This window comes from Mytilus edulis, chromosome 3, assembly GCF_963676685.1.
Source record: "Mytilus edulis chromosome 3, xbMytEdul2.2, whole genome shotgun sequence".
NCBI lineage: Eukaryota > Metazoa > Mollusca > Bivalvia > Mytilida > Mytilidae > Mytilus > Mytilus edulis.
Window position 1 is genome coordinate 99,516,074 of NC_092346.1, and position 23,211 is coordinate 99,539,284.

At 29.6% G+C, this 23,211-nt stretch overlaps 1 protein-coding gene across 3 annotated transcripts in view; it reads left to right on the top strand.

Moving 5' to 3' along the window:
- The window catches only part of LOC139517975 (uncharacterized), a 31,368-nt gene that overhangs the window by 6,678 nt on the left and 1,479 nt on the right, over window positions 1-23,211 (top strand). For all 3 annotated transcript variants that reach the window (XM_071309545.1, XM_071309542.1, XM_071309543.1), the window contains exons 4-10: window positions 6,740-6,963; window positions 9,314-9,509; window positions 9,753-9,835; window positions 10,857-11,268; window positions 11,647-11,745; window positions 12,116-12,357; window positions 19,469-19,667. In XM_071309545.1, coding sequence (XP_071165646.1) covers window positions 6,740-6,963; window positions 9,314-9,509; window positions 9,753-9,835; window positions 10,857-11,268; window positions 11,647-11,745; window positions 12,116-12,357; window positions 19,469-19,667 — 1,455 coding nt within the window. The remainder of the gene's footprint in view (window positions 1-6,739; window positions 6,964-9,313; window positions 9,510-9,752; window positions 9,836-10,856; window positions 11,269-11,646; window positions 11,746-12,115; window positions 12,358-19,468; window positions 19,668-23,211) is intronic.

Consider the following 23,211-nt stretch of genomic DNA (forward strand, 5'->3'; position numbering starts at 1 on the left):
TTGATCGAAATCATCATGTACATGTATAAGACTCTGATTGAAATCATCATGTACACATATAAGACTCTGATCGTAATCATCATGTACACGTATAAGACTTTGATCAAAATCATCATGTACACGTATAAGACTCTGATCAAAATCATCATGTACACGTATAAGACTTTGATCGTACTCATCATATACACGTATAAGACTTTGATCGAAATCATCATGTACACATATAAGACTTTGATCAAAATCATCATGTACACGTATAAGACTTTGATCAAAATCATCATGAACATGTATTAGACTTTGATCGAAATCATCATGTACACGTATAAGACTTTGATCGTACTCATCATATACACGTATAAGACTCTGATTGAAATCATCATGTACACATATAAGACTCTGATCGAAATCATCATGTACACGTATAAGACTCTGATCGAAATCATCATGTACACTTATTAGACTTTGATCGAAATCATCATGTACACGTATAAGACTTTGATCAAAATCATCATGTACATGTATTAGACTTCGATCGAAATCATCATGTACACGTATAAGACTTTGATGTAATCATCATGTACACGTATAAGACTTTGATCGTACTCATCATGTACACGTATAAGACTCTGATCGTAATCATCATGTACACGTATAAGACTCTGATCGTAATCATCATGTACACGTATAAGACTCTGATCGTAATCATCATGTACACGTATAAGACTCTGATCGTAATCATCATATACACGTATAAGACTTTGATGTAATCATCATGTACACGTATTAGACTTTGATCGAAATCATCATGTACATGTATTAGACTTTGATCGAAATCATCATGTACACGTATAAGACTTTGATGTAATCATCATGTACACGTATTAGACTCTGATCAAAATCATCATGTACACGTATAAGACTTTGATCGTACTCATCATATACACGTATAAGACTTTGATCGAAATCATCATGTACACGTATAAGACTTTGATCGAAATCATCATATACACGTATAAGACTTTGATCGAAATCATCATGTACACGTATAAGACTTTGATCGAAATCATCATGTACATGTATTAGACTTTGATGTAATCATCATGTACACGTATAAGACTTTGATCGTAATCATCATGTACACGTGTAAGACTTTGATCGAAATCATCATGTATACATGTATAAGACTTTGATTGTAATCATCATGTACACGTATAAGACTTTGATTGTAATCATCATGTACATGTATAAGATCGAAATCATCATGTACACGTGTAAGACTTTGATCGTAATCATCATGTACACGTATAAGACTTTGATCGAAATCATCATGTATACATGTATAAGACTTTGATTGTAATCATCATGTACACGTATAAGACTTTGATTGTAATCATCATGTACATGTATAAGATCGAAATCATCATGTACACTATAAGACTTTGATCGTAATCATCATATACACGTATAAGACTTTGATTGTAATCATCATGTACACGTATAAGACTTTGATTGTAATCATCATGTACATGTATAAGATCGAAATCATCATGTACACTATAAGACTTTGATTGTAATCATCATATACACGTATAAGACTTTGATTGTAATCATCATGTACATGTATAAGATCGAAATCATCATGTACACTATAAGACTTTGATCGTAATCATCATGTACACGTATAAGATCGAAATCATCATGTACACGTATAAGACTTTGATCGAAATCATCATGTACACGTATAAGACTCTGATCGAAATCATCATGTACAGGTATAAGACTTTGATGTTATCATCATGTACACATATAAGACTCTGATCGAAATCATCATGTACACGTATAAGACTCTGATCGAAATCATCATGTACACGTATAAGACTCTGATTGAAATCATCATGTACACATATAAGACTCTGATCGAAATCATCATGTACACGTATAAGACTCTGATCGAAATCATCATGTACACGTATTAGACTTTGATCGAAATCATCATGTACACGTATAAGACTTTGATCGAAATCATCATGTACACGTATAAGACTTTGATCAAAATCATCATGTACATGTATTAGACTTTGATCGAAATCATCATGTACACGTATAAGACTTTGATCGTACTCATCATATACACGTATAAGACTCTGATTGAAATCATCATGTACACATATAAGACTCTGATCGTAATCATCATGTACACGTATAAGACTTTGATCAAAATCATCATGTACACGTATAAGACTCTGATCAAAATCATCATGTACACGTATAAGACTTTGATCGTACTCATCATATACACGTATAAGACTTTGATCGAAATCATCATGTACACATGTAAGACTTTGATCAAAATCATCATGTACACGTATAAGACTTTGATCAAAATCATCATGAACATGTATTAGACTTTGATCGAAATCATCATGTACACGTATAAGACTTTGATCGTACTCATCATATACACGTATAAGACTCTGATTGAAATCATCATGTACACATATAAGACTCTGATCGAAATCATCATGTACACGTATAAGACTCTGATCGAAATCATCATGTACACGTATTAGACTTTGATCGAAATCATCATGTACATGTATAAGACTTTGATCAAAATCATCATGTACATGTATTAGACTTTGATCGAAATCATCATGTACACGTATAAGACTTTGATGTAATCATCATGTACACGTATAAGACTTTGATCGTACTCATCATGTACACGTATAAGACTCTGATCGTAATCATCATGTACACGTATAAGACTCTGATCGTAATCATCATATACACGTATAAGACTTTGATGTAATCATCATGTACACGTATTAGACTTTGATCGAAATCATCATGTACATGTATTAGACTTTGATCGAAATCATCATGTACACGTATAAGACTTTGATGTAATCATCATGTACACGTATAAGACTCTGATCAAAATCATCATGTACACGTATAAGACTTTGATCGAAATCATCATGTACACGTATAAGACTTTGATCGAAATCATCATATACACGTATAAGACTTTGATCGAAATCATCATGTACACGTATAAGACTTTGATCAAAATCATCATGTACATGTATTAGACTTTGATGTAATCATCATGTACACGTATAAGACTTTGATCGTAATCATCATGTACACGTATAAGACTTTGATCAAAATCATCATGTACATGTATAAGACTTTGATCGTAATCATCATGTACACGTATAAGACTTTGATCGTACTCATCATATACACGTATAAGACTTTGATCGAAATCATCATGTACACGTATAAGACTTTGATCAAAATCATCATGTACATGTATAAGACTCTGATCAAAATCATCATGTACACGTATAAGACTTTGATCGTACTCATCATATACACGTATAAGACTTTGATCGAAATCATCATGTACACGTATAAGACTTTGATCAAAATCATCATGTACATGTATTAGACTTTGATGTAATCATCATGTACACGTATAAGACTTTGATCAAAATCATCATGTACATGTATAAGACTCTGATCAAAATCATCATGTACACGTATAAGACTTTGATCGTACTCATCATATACACGTATAAGACTTTGATCGAAATCATCATGTACACGTATAAGACTTTGATCAAAATCATCATGTACATGTATTAGACTTTGATGTAATCATCATGTACACGTATAAGACTTTGATCGTAATCATCATGTACACGTATAAGACTTTGATCAAAATCATCATGTACATGTATAAGACTTTGATCGTAATCATCATGTACACGTATAAGACTTTGATCAAAATCATCATGTACATGTATAAGACTCTGATCAAAATCATCATGTACACGTATAAGACTTTGATCGTACTCATCATATACACGTATAAGACTTTGATCGAAATCATCATGTACACATTGAGACTCTGATCGAAATCATCATGTACACGTATAAGACTTTGATCGTAATCATCATGTACACGTATAAGACTCTGATCGAAATCATCATGTACACGTATAAGACTTTGATGTAATCATCATGTACACGTATAAGACTTTGATCAAAATCATCATGTACACATATAAGACTCTGATCGAAATCATCATGTACACGTATAAGACTTTGATCGTAATCATCATGTACACGTATAAGACTTTGATCGTAATCATCATGTACACGTATAGACTCTGATCGAAATCATCATGTACACGTATAAGACTCGTATAAGACTTTGATCGTAATCATCATGTACACATATAAGACTCTGATCGTAATCATCATGTACACGTATAAGACTTTGATCAAAATCATCATGTACACGTATAAGACTCTGATCAAAATCATCATGTACACGTATAAGACTTTGATCGTACTCATCATATACACGTATAAGACTTTGATCGAAATCATCATGTACACATGTAAGACTTTGATCAAAATCATCATGTACACGTATAAGACTTTGATCAAAATCATCATGAACATGTATTAGACTTTGATCGAAATCATCATGTACACGTATAAGACTTTGATCGTACTCATCATATACACGTATAAGACTCTGATTGAAATCATCATGTACACATATAAGACTCTGATCGAAATCATCATGTACACGTATAAGACTCTGATCGAAATCATCATGTACACGTATTAGACTTTGATCGAAATCATCATGTACATGTATAAGACTTTGATCAAAATCATCATGTACATGTATTAGACTTTGATCGAAATCATCATGTACACGTATAAGACTTTGATGTAATCATCATGTACACGTATAAGACTTTGATCGTACTCATCATGTACACGTATAAGACTCTGATCGTAATCATCATGTACACGTATAAGACTCTGATCGTAATCATCATATACACGTATAAGACTTTGATGTAATCATCATGTACACGTATTAGACTTTGATCGAAATCATCATGTACATGTATTAGACTTTGATCGAAATCATCATGTACACGTATAAGACTTTGATGTAATCATCATGTACACGTATAAGACTCTGATCAAAATCATCATGTACACGTATAAGACTTTGATCGAAATCATCATGTACACGTATAAGACTTTGATCGAAATCATCATATACACGTATAAGACTTTGATCGAAATCATCATGTACACGTATAAGACTTTGATCAAAATCATCATGTACATGTATTAGACTTTGATGTAATCATCATGTACACGTATAAGACTTTGATCGTAATCATCATGTACACGTATAAGACTTTGATCAAAATCATCATGTACATGTATAAGACTTTGATCGTAATCATCATGTACACGTATAAGACTTTGATCGTACTCATCATATACACGTATAAGACTTTGATCGAAATCATCATGTACACGTATAAGACTTTGATCAAAATCATCATGTACATGTATAAGACTCTGATCAAAATCATCATGTACACGTATAAGACTTTGATCGTACTCATCATATACACGTATAAGACTTTGATCGAAATCATCATGTACACGTATAAGACTTTGATCAAAATCATCATGTACATGTATTAGACTTTGATGTAATCATCATGTACACGTATAAGACTTTGATCAAAATCATCATGTACATGTATAAGACTCTGATCAAAATCATCATGTACACGTATAAGACTTTGATCGTACTCATCATATACACGTATAAGACTTTGATCGAAATCATCATGTACACGTATAAGACTTTGATCAAAATCATCATGTACATGTATTAGACTTTGATGTAATCATCATGTACACGTATAAGACTTTGATCGTAATCATCATGTACACGTATAAGACTTTGATCAAAATCATCATGTACATGTATAAGACTTTGATCGTAATCATCATGTACACGTATAAGACTTTGATCAAAATCATCATGTACATGTATAAGACTCTGATCAAAATCATCATGTACACGTATAAGACTTTGATCGTACTCATCATATACACGTATAAGACTTTGATCGAAATCATCATGTACACATTGAGACTCTGATCGAAATCATCATGTACACGTATAAGACTTTGATCGTAATCATCATGTACACGTATAAGACTCTGATCGAAATCATCATGTACACGTATAAGACTTTGATGTAATCATCATGTACACGTATAAGACTTTGATCAAAATCATCATGTACACATATAAGACTCTGATCGAAATCATCATGTACACGTATAAGACTTTGATCGTAATCATCATGTACACGTATAAGACTTTGATCGTAATCATCATGTACACGTATAAGACTTTGATCGTAATCATCATGTACACGTATAAGACTTTGATTGTAATCATCATGTACACGTAGAAGACTTTGATCGTAATCATCATGTACACGTATAAGACTTTGATGTAATCATCATGTACACATACAAGACTTTGACTGATTTTTGAACATTCAATACAACATAAAAAGATGATTTGCTGTTTGCTTTGTAGGATTCTTATAACAAAAATTACAGATTTTCCATAGATAATTTTTAACACAAAATAGGTTTAAATAACAGATGTATTGATATTCATTTTGTATTAGTTATATGCTATTTGACATGATGTATATGGACTGCTTCTAAACTAGCTCATAATGAAAATAAGAAAGATTCATAAATTACATTCAACAAATTATTTGGTTTCTTACATTTTGATGTTTGTCATAGGGATAGGTAGTATTCAAAGGATATAAGAACACATTCAGCATTTAACATTCATTTTTTGTTTTGACAGAACTTTCATCAAATATTATTGAATGTGAATGGTTTCAAAGATTTCAAGGTAAAATGTCAACACGGTTCTTTATGCTATTACCGAAGTCAGGAACATGTCGGCCATTACAAGACCAAGACAGCAGAATTACTCATGTTGGTAACTTAAAAATAGAAGTCCACATAGCTGGAACTAAAAGGGTGTACACTCCAAATGTGTATTGCATACAAGATGAAGAGAGACAGGTATTATTTTCTTTTGATTGACAGCTAGTAGTTATTAAATTCTTTGTAAATTTTTCATTTGCAAACAAAAGGAAATGAGTACTTTTACAAGTGGTCAATAAAACTATCAAAAATCTGTCAAGATTATAAAAGAATGTGTGGCACCATTTCTTTTATAATATTTATATCATATTAGGTTAATAAAACAAAATTACTGTTTGAATTGAGTTTTTCAAGTGATGTCCTTTCAGGAACTTGTTCTTTGACTTAGATTTAGATTATGTCTGAAGAGTTTAAGATTTAATTAAGAAAAATTGTGTTACAAATATATGTTTCAACATGGATGTTCTGGATAATGTAGCATGTTTAGAATCTTAAGATCATATTTGTATTTATCAGATCAAAAAAGAAAAACTGGTTAATATATCAATAGTAAATTGGCTTCATAGATGTGTTCCATTAGAATTATCCTCCCAAATCTTGAATATAATCCAGTTAAGTGACATTTAATTTGAGGCATTAAAGAACTTATTTAATAAATGCTTATACATTGTTCTATTAATTTTGTATATCTATCAATATAAATATTTTGATTCAAGAACCTTAGAGTAGGGTGCAATGTATGTTTTGAGCTTTGTTCTTTCTATTCATTATTCATGTATATTTTTGCTCAAAATTAATAGACAAAGTACATCAATGTTCAAAATTTTGTATATATTATTAATCGTTTGTAAATTGTATAATGGAATCTTCCATTGTTAAATTATAAATCCTCTCCATTTCAACAGTCTCTTCAACAGACTCTTTTGACCATGTTAAAACTAAATAAAACAAATAAATTGGCATTTTCTAAGATGTAAAAACAATAATATAAAACTAGCCCATTTTCAACTTGCAATACTTACTATTTGTTAGTTATTTTCTAAATTATTTCCCCTTAACTAGTACTCTTAACCAGATTCATGTTACGAAGTTAACTAATAAAAAAAAAATTTGACTCCAGCCAATTACATAAAAAGAATGTTATCAATGAGTCTGATTTATAGATATTCAACATTTTAAAATTGTTCACAACTTCTTGTCAGACTCAACATTATGAATTTTAATTCGCAATACATGTATTTTAAAGGATAAAATACTGCAAGGCTAGGGCTGTTAACATTAATAGTTAATTTATGAAGAAAATATGAAACACTTCAAATGTGATCAACAGGAAATAATTGATTGGTCAAGTTTGATAAAGCATTTAATTTTCATTTTAAACCTAATAATAAAAGGAGAAGAATAGAAACACATGACATTTTACAAGTCTCTTTAAATTACTTCTTTTATTGCCAGGTTTTTATTAATGCAAATAATGTGACTAGGAAAGTATCCCTATGACAAAAACTCACATTTTGATAACTGGGATACACTTATTTGTATGCAGATTTTCCTGAAATTGCATTAATTAATCCTGCATTTATGTTCATTCTTCAACAAGAGTGCACACACTCCAATGTCTCCCCTTCTTTACTAATCATTGATATTATGTTAAACATTAACCAAGAAAACTAATCATTGACCAATGAACCATGAAAATGAGGTCAAGGTCAGATGAACAATGCCAGGCAGACATGTACAGCTAACAATTCTTCTATACAACAAATATAGCTGATCTATTGCTTACAGTTTAAGAAAAACAGACCAAAACAAAAAAACTCAACAGTCAAGGTCAAAATAAACCTGCACGACTGACATTTAGATCATAAAATATTTCCATACACCAAATATAGTTGACCTATAACATATAGTATTAGAAAAAAAGACCAAAACTCACTGAATATATTAGACTTATTGCTAATAGTATCTGAGATATGGACTTGACCACCAAAACTTAACCATGTTCACTGATCCATGAAATTAGGTCAAGGTCATGGGAAAACTGTCTGACGTCTGGTATGAGGACCTTGCAAGGTACGCACATACCAAATATGGTTATCCTTTTACTTATAATAAGAGAGAATTTAACATTACAAAATATTTTTTTTTTTCAAAGTAGTCACTGAACCATGAAAATGAGGTCAAGGACATTGGACATCTGACTGACTGAAAGTTCGTAACATAAGGCATCTATATACAAAGTATGAAGCATCCTGGTCTTGCACCTTCTAAAATATAAAGCCGAAGCTGCCGCCTGATCACTATCCCTATGTCGAGCTTTCTGCGAAAAAAGTCACAATAATAAATGCATGCAATATTTTCTGAATTTTATACAGTATTTTGTGAAATAAGCTTTCCTATACATTGAATAGGTTCTTTTATTATATTCTATTAACCATAAGATTATCCAATAGGTTTCTATTTGAATATCGTTTTTATTGTTATCAAGGAACATTATTATTGCTGTGCAGAAGTACCCAATGCCTTTGGTTGTATTGGGAAGATATTTCATGAGAAGTTAGGAATGTTAAATTCTCAACAGAGAAACCTTGAAGTGGAGAGATTTTACCATGTATTGGACCAGATACTGAGCCATGAAAACAACAAACGATGTCACATGTTGTATGAACTTATAACTTATAATGGTATGTAGTTAATACATTTGTACTTATGTTATAATCCATTATATTCTACAAAACTGGTGGCATTTTTTCGTACACATTGTCATGAACAAGTTGGTCAATAATATAAACATCAGACTTTGAAAAGGTATTAATTTTGGCCAAGAAGTGTTTTCTATCCATGGTTAATATTGTGTTCTGTTAAGGTGCATGTTATTTTTTTTCTTTTAATTCATCTATATATCATTCATGGTTTTTTTTTTATAGATGAAGATAAAACAGAAGAAGGTTTACCTAGTACACATATACTTAAACATTTCCATAAAGAATTTACAGAAGACCGAGATGAGGTATCATATGCTTTCAGAATTTTGGGTCCCTGATGCTCTCCAACTTCTAACTAACTTGGCCTTTTTACTTTTTTAATTCCAGTGTCACTTATGCGTCTTTTATACCAAACTATTGTTGTAGACAAAACGTATGTCTGGAACACAAATTTTTTATTCTCTTTATATCTATGATTAGTTAAGTAATGTCCTATACAAATCCTTACTCCAATTTATTTTGTGTTTTCAGGGGATGATCTGTTGACAGATTCCCAATTTCTCCTATTGGTCTTTTGCAGATAATTAAATTGTCTCACTGAAAGTTACACCAAATTTCTCATTTTTGTTAAATTTACAAAATATTACTTTTAATTGGAAAATAAGGCAAAAAATGTTTGGGATTAAATATTTTCAATTTATAGAAATTATATGGTTGATTGATGGGTGTTTAATGCCACTTTCAGCATTACTGGCTATTCTGTGGCAGTCAAGATCTCAACATTTGTGTTTGATTACTTAGACCACTTGGTCACCACCCCGCCTGTTACAAATTACCATATAAGAAAAAGCAAAACCCATAACTATATAATTAAGCTATAAAAGTGTCATGCCTTTTACCAACCTGTGAACTAAAGGAAACATCAGATTTGTTTTATGCTGTGCTGGCTAAACATGTACACTGCAGCATCACCTTTTCCATCAGTTGTTCTATCTACAGGGGAATTTTGCCTGATGAATCTTAAAAATAGCTCAAAACTTCAAATATTCTGATGGTAAACGTCATTGTGTATAGATCTATGTCAGTTATATTAACTGGCCTACCTCCCAAGGATTGGGTTTACTGGGCACCACTGCTTCATGATAATTAATACCATTCTTCATATTAAATTGTTTTAAGAGAGTATACCGTATAAAAGCTTACTACATGTATATGGGTTTTATTCATTGTAAGTCTTTGCTTTCATCCTTCTCTTTTTGTCATTGATGTCTCTTTGTCAATTATACCACATGTTCTTTGTTTACATCTTAATCTTTGTAATTTTAGGAAACAAAGTCCCATAAAAAGTATAGGTATGATGTCTGTCTGCTGTATGGTAAAGATGATGAAAACAAGGCACATGTTATTAGACACACACTGATGGCCAAACAAGATAAACCCAGAATTGCTGAGGCATGTCCAGATCAGGTGTCAATAGCTGAGGTCACAGAACAAGTCAAGGATTCTAAATGGGTTGTATTACTTTTATCCAAGAACCAGAAATGGTTTGAGTTTTGGATTGTAGAACTTTTATGTAGTGGTGTTGAGACTGGTGAATTTGAATCACAAGACATATGTGTACTGCCATTGTTGTATAATGTGGAACCAGAATCCATCCCATCATTTATAAGATGGCTGACATATATTGAAGCTAAACAAGGGGAAGATTTTGTGGAAAGAATATATGAAATCATCAAAGGTAAAATTACTCTTGCATTTTGTATAGCTAATTGTTTTTATAAATTCATAATGGTGTATATATAAGTAAATGGGTGATGTCACATATTTTATTAAATTTTCCTTTCAACAAAGCAGCCACCAATGTGATGATGAATGGTACATTTGTATTAGGTAAATACTTCAAGAAAGTTCTTCAAAAAATTATAATAAAATTCCTCAACATTCAGGAGAGTGTGTTACAGTTAGCAACATATTAAGTATACCTCATCTTAGCCTAAGGCCTCCTCTGAACATTTGAATGTCCAAACTAATTCTGAAATTACCAGAACTTCCTAATTATATTTGAATTAAAATTTTCTTTTTTTAATGTAATATAAGAATGTTTTAATCCTTGTAGGACAAAGGGTAGCTTTAAGGACACAGAGTCCTGTAGGAAATGTACATGAAGGACTGGTATGGGGATTTGTAGTCAATTATTTACGTCATGTTTTACCAGGTAAGAATTCTACTCAAAGTCGGAACACTTTCAAAAATATAAATAAAAATATGGTGCAAGACAATATAGGTAATTTGTTGGTACACTAAAAAATATAGAAGATGCTTGATTTTCTGATTGACAACTTATTTGTAAAGATTAAAGGAATATATCAGGAGCATTTAGGAAGAATGAAAAGATGCTTGCATTATCCCTTACTTCAAGTTCAAGTTTAAACATTTTTAAAAACAAGTTTGTTTAATTGTGAAACCCGTTTCGTTGCAATTTTTGCAATATTAAAATCATTGCAATCATCTATGAATTTATAGTATATATCCCTACCCCCATTATTAAAACATTGATAATATTTCATTTTTAAAATTTTCATCAGATATAACAGAAAGAATAAAGGAAAAACTACATCAACTTGGAGTAAAAACAAGTGATCGACAGAACCATTATCATACAGGCTTGTTAGAACTGGTTCCACAGAATTGTGAGGTACCAGCTAGGATGGACATAATAACAGATCAGTATAAGATTGAGAACATGGGACGTATTGAAGCTACAAAGAAACAGCAGAAACAGAAAGTTGTCCGAGTATTTGCATGTAACTTTTACAAGTTGACCAAGGTATACATAATTGTAGGCCAAGGAAAAGATGCTCAAAAGATTTGGTAATGTTGCATGGCAGTTCTTTAATAGTTTTAGTCTCTGTATACATTTTTCCCAAATTATTTAAATTCAATGCAATTTAAATAATTGTGTAATATGAACTTGCTGGGACTAACAAACAAAAACCAAAAGGACATAAGAACAATAACAGGTGACTGTACTGTCTTAACAATGATTTGAACCCATACTGTATAGTCAAGTTATAGAAGACAAAATTTGAAACAAATTCTAAAAGATAACCAATGGCCTGATTTTAATTAACTGGTGACACTGAAATATGATGCATGTTGGCAGAAAATTTAGAAAAAGACAATCTGATGGACTGCATCATTGCTAACTAATTCAAAGTCGCTTGACAATGATCTAGAGGGCAAGGACTTGAAAGACAGATACTAGTGCAACTTAAAATATCATTGATTTATCACAAGTAGTTCTTATCAAACTGACTGAAGAAGAAAACTTAACATTTAAAATTGCTAAAATGATTCAAAGTCACATATGACCTAGGGGGCAGGGCCTAAAAATAGATGTCAACCGGATACGTACTGAATTTCATTATTTGTTTTGCTGTTCGCATTTGAAGAACGAAAGACAATTATTTCTACAAATTAACTTTTCAAATAATCCAAATATAATTTCATTTTGCTCATTATTTAATAGTAAAAAACAATCTGTCTTAAGGAAACTGTGTTTATTCATTAAGTGTATTAATAAAAAAGTTTGTCCCTCCATGTAAATGTAATCTCATAAGCATATTTGTATTTGTTTACCTTAACTATTGTGTCTTTATTTATATTGTATGTTTCTCTGTAAACTTGTATCTAGTTTTTAGAGAATAAAGTATCTATCTATCTGATAGTAATGCAACTTAATAGTTAATATGATTTTTGTAGAAGGATGGTTACTGTTATTACTTTTAGTTAATATGATTTTTGTAGAAGGATGGTAACTGTTATTACTTTTAGTTAATATGATTTTTGTAGAAGGATGGTAACTGTTATTACTTTTAGTTGATATGACTTTTGTAGAAGGATGGTAACTGTTATTACTTTGTAGAAGGATGGTAACTGTTATTACTTTTAGTTAATATGATTTTTGTAGAAGGATGGTAACTGTTATTACTTTTAGTTAATATGATTTTTGTAGAAGGATGGTAACTGTTATTACTTTTAGTTAATATGATTTTTGTAGAAGGATGGTAACTGTTATTACTTTTAGTTAATATGATTTTTGTAGAAGGATGGTAACTGTTATTACTTTTAGTTAATATGATTTTTGTAGAAGGATGGTAACTGTTATTACTTTTAGTTAATATGATTTTTGTAGAAGGATGGTAACTGTTATTACTTTTAGTTAATATGATTTTTGTAGAAGGATGGTAACTGTTATTACTTTTAGTTAATATGATTTTTGTAGAAGGATGGTAACTGTTATTACTTTTAGTTAATATGATTTTTGTAGAAGGATGGTAACTGTTATTACTTTTAGTTAATATGATTTTTGTAGAAGGATGGTAACTGTTATTACTTTGTAGAAGGATGGTAACTGTTATTACTTTTAGTTAATATGATTTTTGTAGAAGGATGGTAACTGTTATTACTTTTAGTTAATATGATTTTTGTAGAAGGATGTTAACTGTTATTACTTTTAGTTAATATGATTTTTGTAGAAGGATGGTAACTGTTATTACTTTTATTTAATATGATTTTTGTAGAAGGATGGTAACTGCTATTACTTTTAGTTAATATGATTTTTGTAGAAGGATGGTAACTGTTATTACTTTTAGTTAATATGACTTTTGTAGAAGGATGGTAACTGTTATTACTTTGTAGAAGGATGGTAACTGTTATTACTTTTAGTTAATATGATTTTTGTAGAAGGATGGTAACTGTTATTACTTTGTAGAAGGATGGTAACTGTAATATTACTTTTAGTTAATATGATTATTGTAGAAGGATGGTAACTGTTATTACTTTTAGTTGATATGATTTTTGTAGAAGGATGGTAACTGTTATTACTTTTAGTTAATATGATTTTTGTAGAAGGATGGTAACTGTTATTACTTTTAGTTAATATGATTATTGTAGAAGGATGGTAACTGTTATTACTTTTAGTTGATATGATTTTTGTAGAAGGATGGTAACTGTTATTACTTTTAGTTGATATGACTTTTGTAGAAGGATGGTAACTGTTATTACTTTGTAGAAGGATGGTAACTGTTATTACTTTTAGTTAATATGATTTTTGTAGAAGGATGGTAACTGTTATTACTTTGTAGAAGGATGGTAACTGTTATTACTTTTAGTTAATGTGATTTTTGTAGAAGGATGGTAACTGTTATTACTTTGTAGAAGGATGGTAACTGTAATATTACTTTTAGTTAATATGATTATTGTAGAAGGATGGTAACTGTTATTACTTTTAGTTAATGTGATTTTTGTAGAAGGATGGTAACTGTTATTACTTTGTAGAAGGATGGTAACTGTAATATTACTTTTAGTTAATATGATTTTTGTAGAAGGATGGTAACTGTTATTACTTTTAGTTAATATGATTTTTGTAGAAGGATGGTAACTGTTATTACTTTTAGTTGATATGATTTTTGTAGAAGGATGGTAACTGTTATTACTTTTAGTTAATATGATTTTTGTAGAAGGATGGTAACTGTTATTACTTTTAGTTGATATGACTTTTGTAGAAGGATGGTAACTGTTATTACTTTGTAGAAGGATGGTAACTGTTATTACTTTTAGTTAATATGATTTTTGTAGAAGGATGGTAACTGTTATTACTTTTAGTTAATATGACTTTTGTAGAAGGATGGTAACTGTTATTACTTTTAGTTAATATGATTTTTGTAGAAGGATGGTAACTGTTATTACTTTTAGTTAATATGATTTTTGTAGAAGGATGGTAACTGTTATTACTTTTAGTTAATATGATTTTTGTAGAAGGATGGTAACTGTTATTACTTTTAGTTAATATGATTTTTGTAGAAGGATGGTAACTGTTATTACTTTTAGTTAATATGATTTTTGTAGAAGGATGGTAACTGTTATTACTTTTAGTTAATATGATTTTTGTAGAAGGATGGTAACTGTTATTACTTTTAGTTAATATGATTTTTGTAGAAGGATGGTAACTGTTATTACTTTTAGTTAATATGATTTTTGTAGAAGGATGGTAACTGTTATTACTTTTAGTTAATATGATTTTTGTAGAAGGATGGTAACTGTTATTACTTTTAGTTAATATGATTTTTGTAGAAGGATGGTAACTGTTATTACTTTTAGTTAATATGATTTTTGTAGAAGGATGGTAACTATTATTACTTTTAGTTAATATGATTTTTGTAGAAGGATGGTAACTGTTATTACTTTTAGTTAATATGATTTTTGTAGAAGGATGGTAACTGTTATTACTTTTAGTTAATATGATTTTTGTAGAAGGATGGTAACTGTTATTACTTTTAGTTGATATGATTATTGTAGAAGGATGGTAACTGTTATTACTTTTAGTTAATATGATTTTTGTAGAAGGATGGTAACTGTTATTACTTTTAGTTAATATGATTTTTGTAGAAGGATGGTAACTGTTATTACTTTTAGTTAATATGATTTTTGTAGAAGGATGGTAACTGTTATTACTTTGTAGAAGGATGGTAACTGTTATTACTTTGTAGAAGGATGGTAACTGTTATTACTTTTAGTTAATATGACTTTTGTAGAAGGATGGTAACTGTTATTACTTTGTAGAAGGATGGTAACTGTTATTACTTTTAGTTAATATGATTTTTGTAGAAGGATGGTAACTGTTATTACTTTTAGTTAATATGATTTTTGTAGAAGGATGTTAACTGTTATTACTTTTAGTTAATATGATTTTTGTAGAAGGATGGTAACTGTTATTACTTTTAGTTAATATGACTTTTGTAGAAGGATGGTAACTGTTATTACTTTTAGTTAATATGATTTTTGTAGAAGGATGGTAACTGTTATTACTTTTAGTTAATATGTTTTTTGTAGAAGGATGGTAACTGTTATTACTTTGTAGAAGGATGGTAACTGTTATTACTTTGTAGAAGGATGGTAACTGTAATATTACTTTTAGTTAATATGATTATTGTAGAAGGATGGTAACTGTTATTACTTTTAGTTGATATGATTTTTGTAGAAGGATGGTAACTGTTATTACTTTGTAGAAGGATGGTAACTGTTATTACTTTGTAGAAGGATGGTAACTGTTATTACTTTTAGTTAATATGACTTTTGTAGAAGGATGGTAACTGTTATTACTTTGTAGAAGGATGGTAACTGTTATTACTTTTAGTTAATATGATTTTTGTAGAAGGATGGTAACTGTTATTACTTTTAGTTAATATGATTTTTGTAGAAGGATGTTAACTGTTATTACTTTTAGTTAATATGATTTTTGTAGAAGGATGGTAACTGTTATTACTTTTATTTAATATGATTTTTGTAGAAGGATGGTAACTGCTATTACTTTTAGTTAATATGATTTTTGTAGAAGGATGGTAACTGTTATTACTTTTAGTTAATATGACTTTTGTAGAAGGATGGTAACTGTTATTACTTTTAGTTAATATGATTTTTGTAGAAGGATGGCAACTGTTATTACTTTTAGTTAATATGATTTTTGTAGAAGGATGGTAACTGTTATTACTTTGTAGAAGGATGGTAACTGTAATATTACTTTTAGTTAATATGATTATTGTAGAAGGATGGTAACTGTTATTACTTTTAGTTGATATGATTTTTGTAGAAGGATGGTAACTGTTATTACTTTTAGTTAATATGATTTTTGTAGAAGGATGGTAACTGTTATTACTTTTAGTTAATATGATTATTGTAGAAGGATGGTAACTGTTATTACTTTTAGTTGATATGATTTTTGTAGAAGGATGGTAACTGTTATTACTTTTAGTTGATATGACTTTTGTAGAAGGATGGTAACTGTTATTACTTTGTAGAAGGATGGTAACTGTTATTACTTTTAGTTGATATGATTTTTGTAGAAGGATGGTAACTGTTATTACTTTGTAGAAGGATGGTAACTGTAATATTACTTTTAGTTAATATGATTATTGTAGAAGGATGGTAACTGTTATTACTTTTAGTTAATGTGATTTTTGTAGAAGGATGGTAACTGTTATTACTTTGTAGAAGGATGGTAACTGTAATATTACTTTTAGTTAATATGATTTTTGTAGAAGGATGGTAACTGTTATTACTTTTAGTTAATATGATTTTTGTAGAAGGATGGTAACTGTTATTACTTTTAGTTAATATGATTATTGTAGAAGGATGGTAACTGTTATTACTTTTAGTTGATATGATTTTTGTAGAAGGATGGTAACTGTTATTACTTTTAGTTGATATGATTTTTGTAGAAGGATGGTAACTGTTATTACTTTTAGTTAATATGATTTTTGTAGAAGGATGGTAACTGTTATTACTTTGTAGAAGGATGGTAACTGTTATTACTTTTAGTTAATGTGATTTTTGTAGAAGGATGGTAACTGTTATTACTTTGTAGAAGGATGGTAACTGTAATATTACTTTTAGTTAATATGATTATTGTAGAAGGATGGTAACTGTTATTACTTTTAGTTAATGTGATTTTTGTAGAAGGATGGTAACTGTTATTACTTTGTAGAAGGATGGTAACTGTAATATTACTTTTAGTTAATATGATTATTGTAGAAGGATGGTAACTGTTATTACTTTTAGTTGATATGATTTTTGTAGAAGGATGGTAACTGTTATTACTTTTAGTTAATATGATTTTTGTAGAAGGATGGTAACTGTTATTACTTTTAGTTGATATGACTTTTGTAGAAGGATGGTAACTGTTATTACTTTGTAGAAGGATGGTAACTGTTATTACTTTTAGTTAATATGATTTTTGTAGAAGGATGGTAACTGTTATTACTTTTAGTTAATATGACTTTTGTAGAAGGATGGTAACTGTTATTACTTTTAGTTAATATGATTTTTGTAGAAGGATGGTAACTGTTATTACTTTTAGTTAATATGATTTTTGTAGAAGGATGGTAACTGTTATTACTTTTAGTTAATATGATTTTTGTAGAAGGATGGTAACTGTTATTACTTTTAGTTAATATGATTTTTGTAGAAGGATGGTAACTGTTATTACTTTTAGTTAATATGATTTTTGTAGAAGGATGGTAACTGTTATTACTTTTAGTTAATATGATTTTTGTAGAAGGATGGTAACTGTTATTACTTTTAGTTAATATGATTTTTGTAGAAGGATGGTAACTGTTATTACTTTTAGTTGATATGATTTTTGTAGAAGGATGGTAACTGTTATTACTTTTAGTTAATATGATTTTTGTAGAAGGATGGTAACTGTTATTACTTTTAGTTGATATGATTTTTGTAGAAGGATGGTAACTGTTATTACTTTTAGTTAATATGATTTTTGTAGAAGGATGGTAACTGTTATTACTTTTAGTTAATATGATTTTTGTAGAAGGATGGTAACTGTTATTACTTTTAGTTAATATGATTTTTGTAGAAGGATGGTAACTGTTATTACTTTTAGTTAATATGATTTTTGTAGAAGGATGGTAACTGTTATTACTTTTAGTTAATATGATTTTTGTAGAAGGATGGTAACTGTTATTACTTTTAGTTAATATGATTTTTGTAGAAGGATGGTAACTGTTATTACTTTTAGTTAATATGATTTTTGTAGAAGGATGGTAACTGTTATTACTTTTAGTTAATATGAATTTTGTAGAAGGATGGTAACTGTTACTACTTTTAGTTAATATGATTTTTGTAGAAGGATGGTAACTGTTATTACTTTGTAGAAGGATGGTAACTGTTATTACTTTTAGTTAATATGATTTTTGTAGAAGGATGGTAACTGTTATTACTTTGTAGAAGGATGGTAACTGTTATTACTTTTAGTTAATATGATTTTTGTAGAAGGATGGTAACTGTAATATTACTTTTAGTTAATATGATTTTTGTAGAAGGATGGTAACTGTTATTACTTTTAGTTAATATGATTTTTGTAGAAGGATGGTAACTGTTATTACTTTGCTGGTGAGTTTGCTACTCCAATCAGAACATTACATGGAATGGGTGCTTCTGTTATCTGTGGTCTTACAGCTGACAAAATGAAGAAAGAAGTCATAAATTTTACTGACAAATTGGAAAGAATTATGAAGTATGAACGTGATGGTCAAAACTGTGCTATAATTCGGGTTAATGGTGGTAAGTCCAACATACTGCATTGGTTTCTAAAAATATAGAAGGCAATACTCCATCAGATGCCCTTAACATAAATGAAAGTGATTCCAAAAAATAACCAGAATCCTCTTCTTATTATATGTGATCCTGAAGATCATATGCAATACTCTGGAATTATTTGGAAATCCCTCTCTTACATAAATGTTTGACTTCTTTTTGGTAACTAAGACATTGATCTTGGACACACAGGCATTATTATTATATGTGACCATCTATCCAAATAAGGTTGCAATCCTATTTAAGGTTTTAGAGATATTATTTGGAAACCCCTTTCCTAAACTTATTTCGGTAATGTTTTAGTAACTTTTACTTAGTTGTTATGACCTGAAAATCGAAAGAAATCCTACTCTCATCAAACGTGACTATATAATTCAAGTACACGGCAGTTGTTTTTAGATGTAAAGTTTTGGATTTATCATCCAGAAAAAGTAAAAATCACAAAAATACTGAACTCTTAGGAAAATTCAAAACAGATAATAATAATAATAATACTTTATTTCCGTAAGCAAATACAGCTTATTGGATTTACACAATATAAATATCCAATAGATAATATACAGCATAATATAACATTTATACACAAATTATACAAATTAATTAAAGAATTAAGCGGAGTATGACATATAGACATATTAAACTAAAAATAAACATTTGAATTACTAACCATTACGTGCTTTTTCTGCCAAAAATAAATATTTTCCAAGGTTGTTTAGCTCTTTGACATTTCTTACAGATAACAGTTGTACTAATTTAAAAGTAGATGGTCTCTCATAGTAATAACTCTTTATATATTTACATCTGATGTCGTTATATTTATCACATTCTAAAATAAAATGATATTCATCTTCAATAGCATTTTTATTACACATACTACACAAACGTTCATTTCTGGCTATACTATAGTATCTACCTGTTTCTATACATAGTGCATGAGCATTAATTCTATATCTAGTAATATAAGATCTATACAAACTGTTTAATGGCCGACTAAGGTAAAATTGCATAGTGTGACCATCGTGTAAATACTGATACAAAGTACATTTCGGCGAATTTTCAAAATATGATAAACCTTCAGATATATAATTATATATTACTCTTTGTTTAAATTCACTCAAAAATAATTGACTGTTTCTAACTCTCTGTGAAAACCAAACATCACTAAAACCATATTAACATAATAAATCTCGTACTTTACAAGACCAATTTAGCTTGTCATTTGGCTTCACACAACTAGATTCGTACATATCATTATATACATGTTTTAAAATACAGTTCTCTGTGTCTAACAATCTCAACCAGTAGGTTACCATTTTCACATATCTATTTACATACAAGGGCACTCTGCCTAACTCAAAATATACCATGTTATTAACAGTTCCTTTTCTAACTTTTAAAATTCTTTTCATATAATACAAATGCAATTTTTCTATATCTTCGGCTTTATGAAAGCCCCAGACTTCACTGGCATAATTCATTATACTTGTAACATAAGTATCAAATAAAGATAGTAAAGTTTCTATATTAAAAAATTCATCATATGTTTTGCTAAGTAAGCTGAAAGTAGCTTTTCTACCCTGTTCAGTTAATGTCTTTTGTGTTAAAGAAAATATACCGTTATAATTAAACAATAAACCCAGGTAAACAAATTCATTACATACTTCTACTACTTTACCATTTAAATACCATTTTTCGTTATCTTTTATTTTACCTCTATTACGAAAAATAACAATTTTTGTCTTACTTAGATTTATATGTAACCCATACTGTGTTGAACACTCATTCACAGTATCTATCATTTTTTGTAACTCAATAACACTTTCACTAAAAAGAACTGTATCGTCTGCGTACATAAACAAATATAAATTTAACATTCTGACTTCATATGGCTCAATACCCTGTTTGATTAATTCTATTTCTATATCATTTACATAGAGCGAATATAAAAAAGGGGATAATGACTCCCCTTGCATCAATCCTGCGTTACAACTGAAAAATTCTGAAAACTGACCATCTAACTTAACACATGTTTTCAATTTAGAATACATAGATTTAATTAAACACAATAGATTACCAGTTATTCCACACTTTAGCATTTTTTGCCATAAAATAAGATGTGAAACGCTATCAAAAGCTTTAACATAATCAACAAAGCAACAATATAACCGTTTTCCTTTGCGTAAAGATTTAGCTATAACAGAATGAAGAGCAAAGATTGCGTCCCTTGTACCATATCCTGGAATGAAACCGAATTGCGCATCTGTCAAAATACTGTTTTCTTTACACTATTTCATCAATCTAGTATGTATCACCGATGTGAATAATTTTCCAACGTGAGAAACCAGTGATATTCCTCTATAGTTACCCGTATCATTCATCGAGCCCTTCTTGAATAGTGGTACTAATACACTAGTAACCCATACTTCTGGGAACCATTCTGTACATAATATAACATTAAAAAGCTTGCATAGTAACGGCAGAAGGACAGTTTTACATTCTTTAATAAATTCATTTAAAATATTGTCATATCCTGGTGCTTTTTCACGTTTTAGTTTCTTTACACATATGTCTATTTCTTGTTCTGTAAAGGGGCGATCTAATTCTGAATAAACCACATCATAGTTTTCATCATTTACTTGACCATCTATAATATTGTCTTTCGATACTAAGTTCTTGAAATGTGTGACAAAGTCATCTAATGTTAAATTACTATTAAGTGTTTTTCTTTTCCTTCTAAATTTTCTGTAAAAGTATTTTGGGTTGGTTCTTCTCATCGAACTAAACATATCTCCTCTCTGGGTTTTGTAACGTCTTTTTAAAGTATTTTCCATACGCTTAAACCTTTGTTTTGAAATGTTTGAGTAAAGTCTATTTTCCTCACTTCTACATAAATTAAACTGTGATAATGCTCGTTTGTAAGTCCGGTATAACTCTTTACATTCGTCATTTATCCACAGCTTATCTCGGTTAAAACCAGTTACTCCTAAATTTCGTTTTTTGCCGTTACAATAGTCACACTTAACAGTTTTTATCACTTCTCTTTTTGTGTATTTTTCTGTAATGTTTAAAAAAATGTCGTTCGTTTCAGCCACAATATCGTCAATATTGTCCGTTTCATTCATACTATTCACAAGATCGCTTATTTTATCTGCACTTGCACAAAGGTCTCTCTTTATATCATCTTTATACTCTTCATTCCAGTTATAGGTATTATATTTCATAATTTTACATGAACAAAAATCAGTCAATGATAATCCTTTCAGTTTGAAATCAATAATTACAGGAGCATGACATGAAAATGTATTAAAATTACCAATCATAAAATTATTTACTATAGAAAAAGATTCATGAGATAATAACACATAATCAATAACGCTACAACCATTTTTATTTTGAAATGTAAATTTACCACTGCTTTTCCCGAACCGTCCATTACATACTCTAACCCCAGACGATTTACACAAGTCCAAAATCTTTCGACCAAAAGTGTTAGCAGGCTTTATGTCCTCCG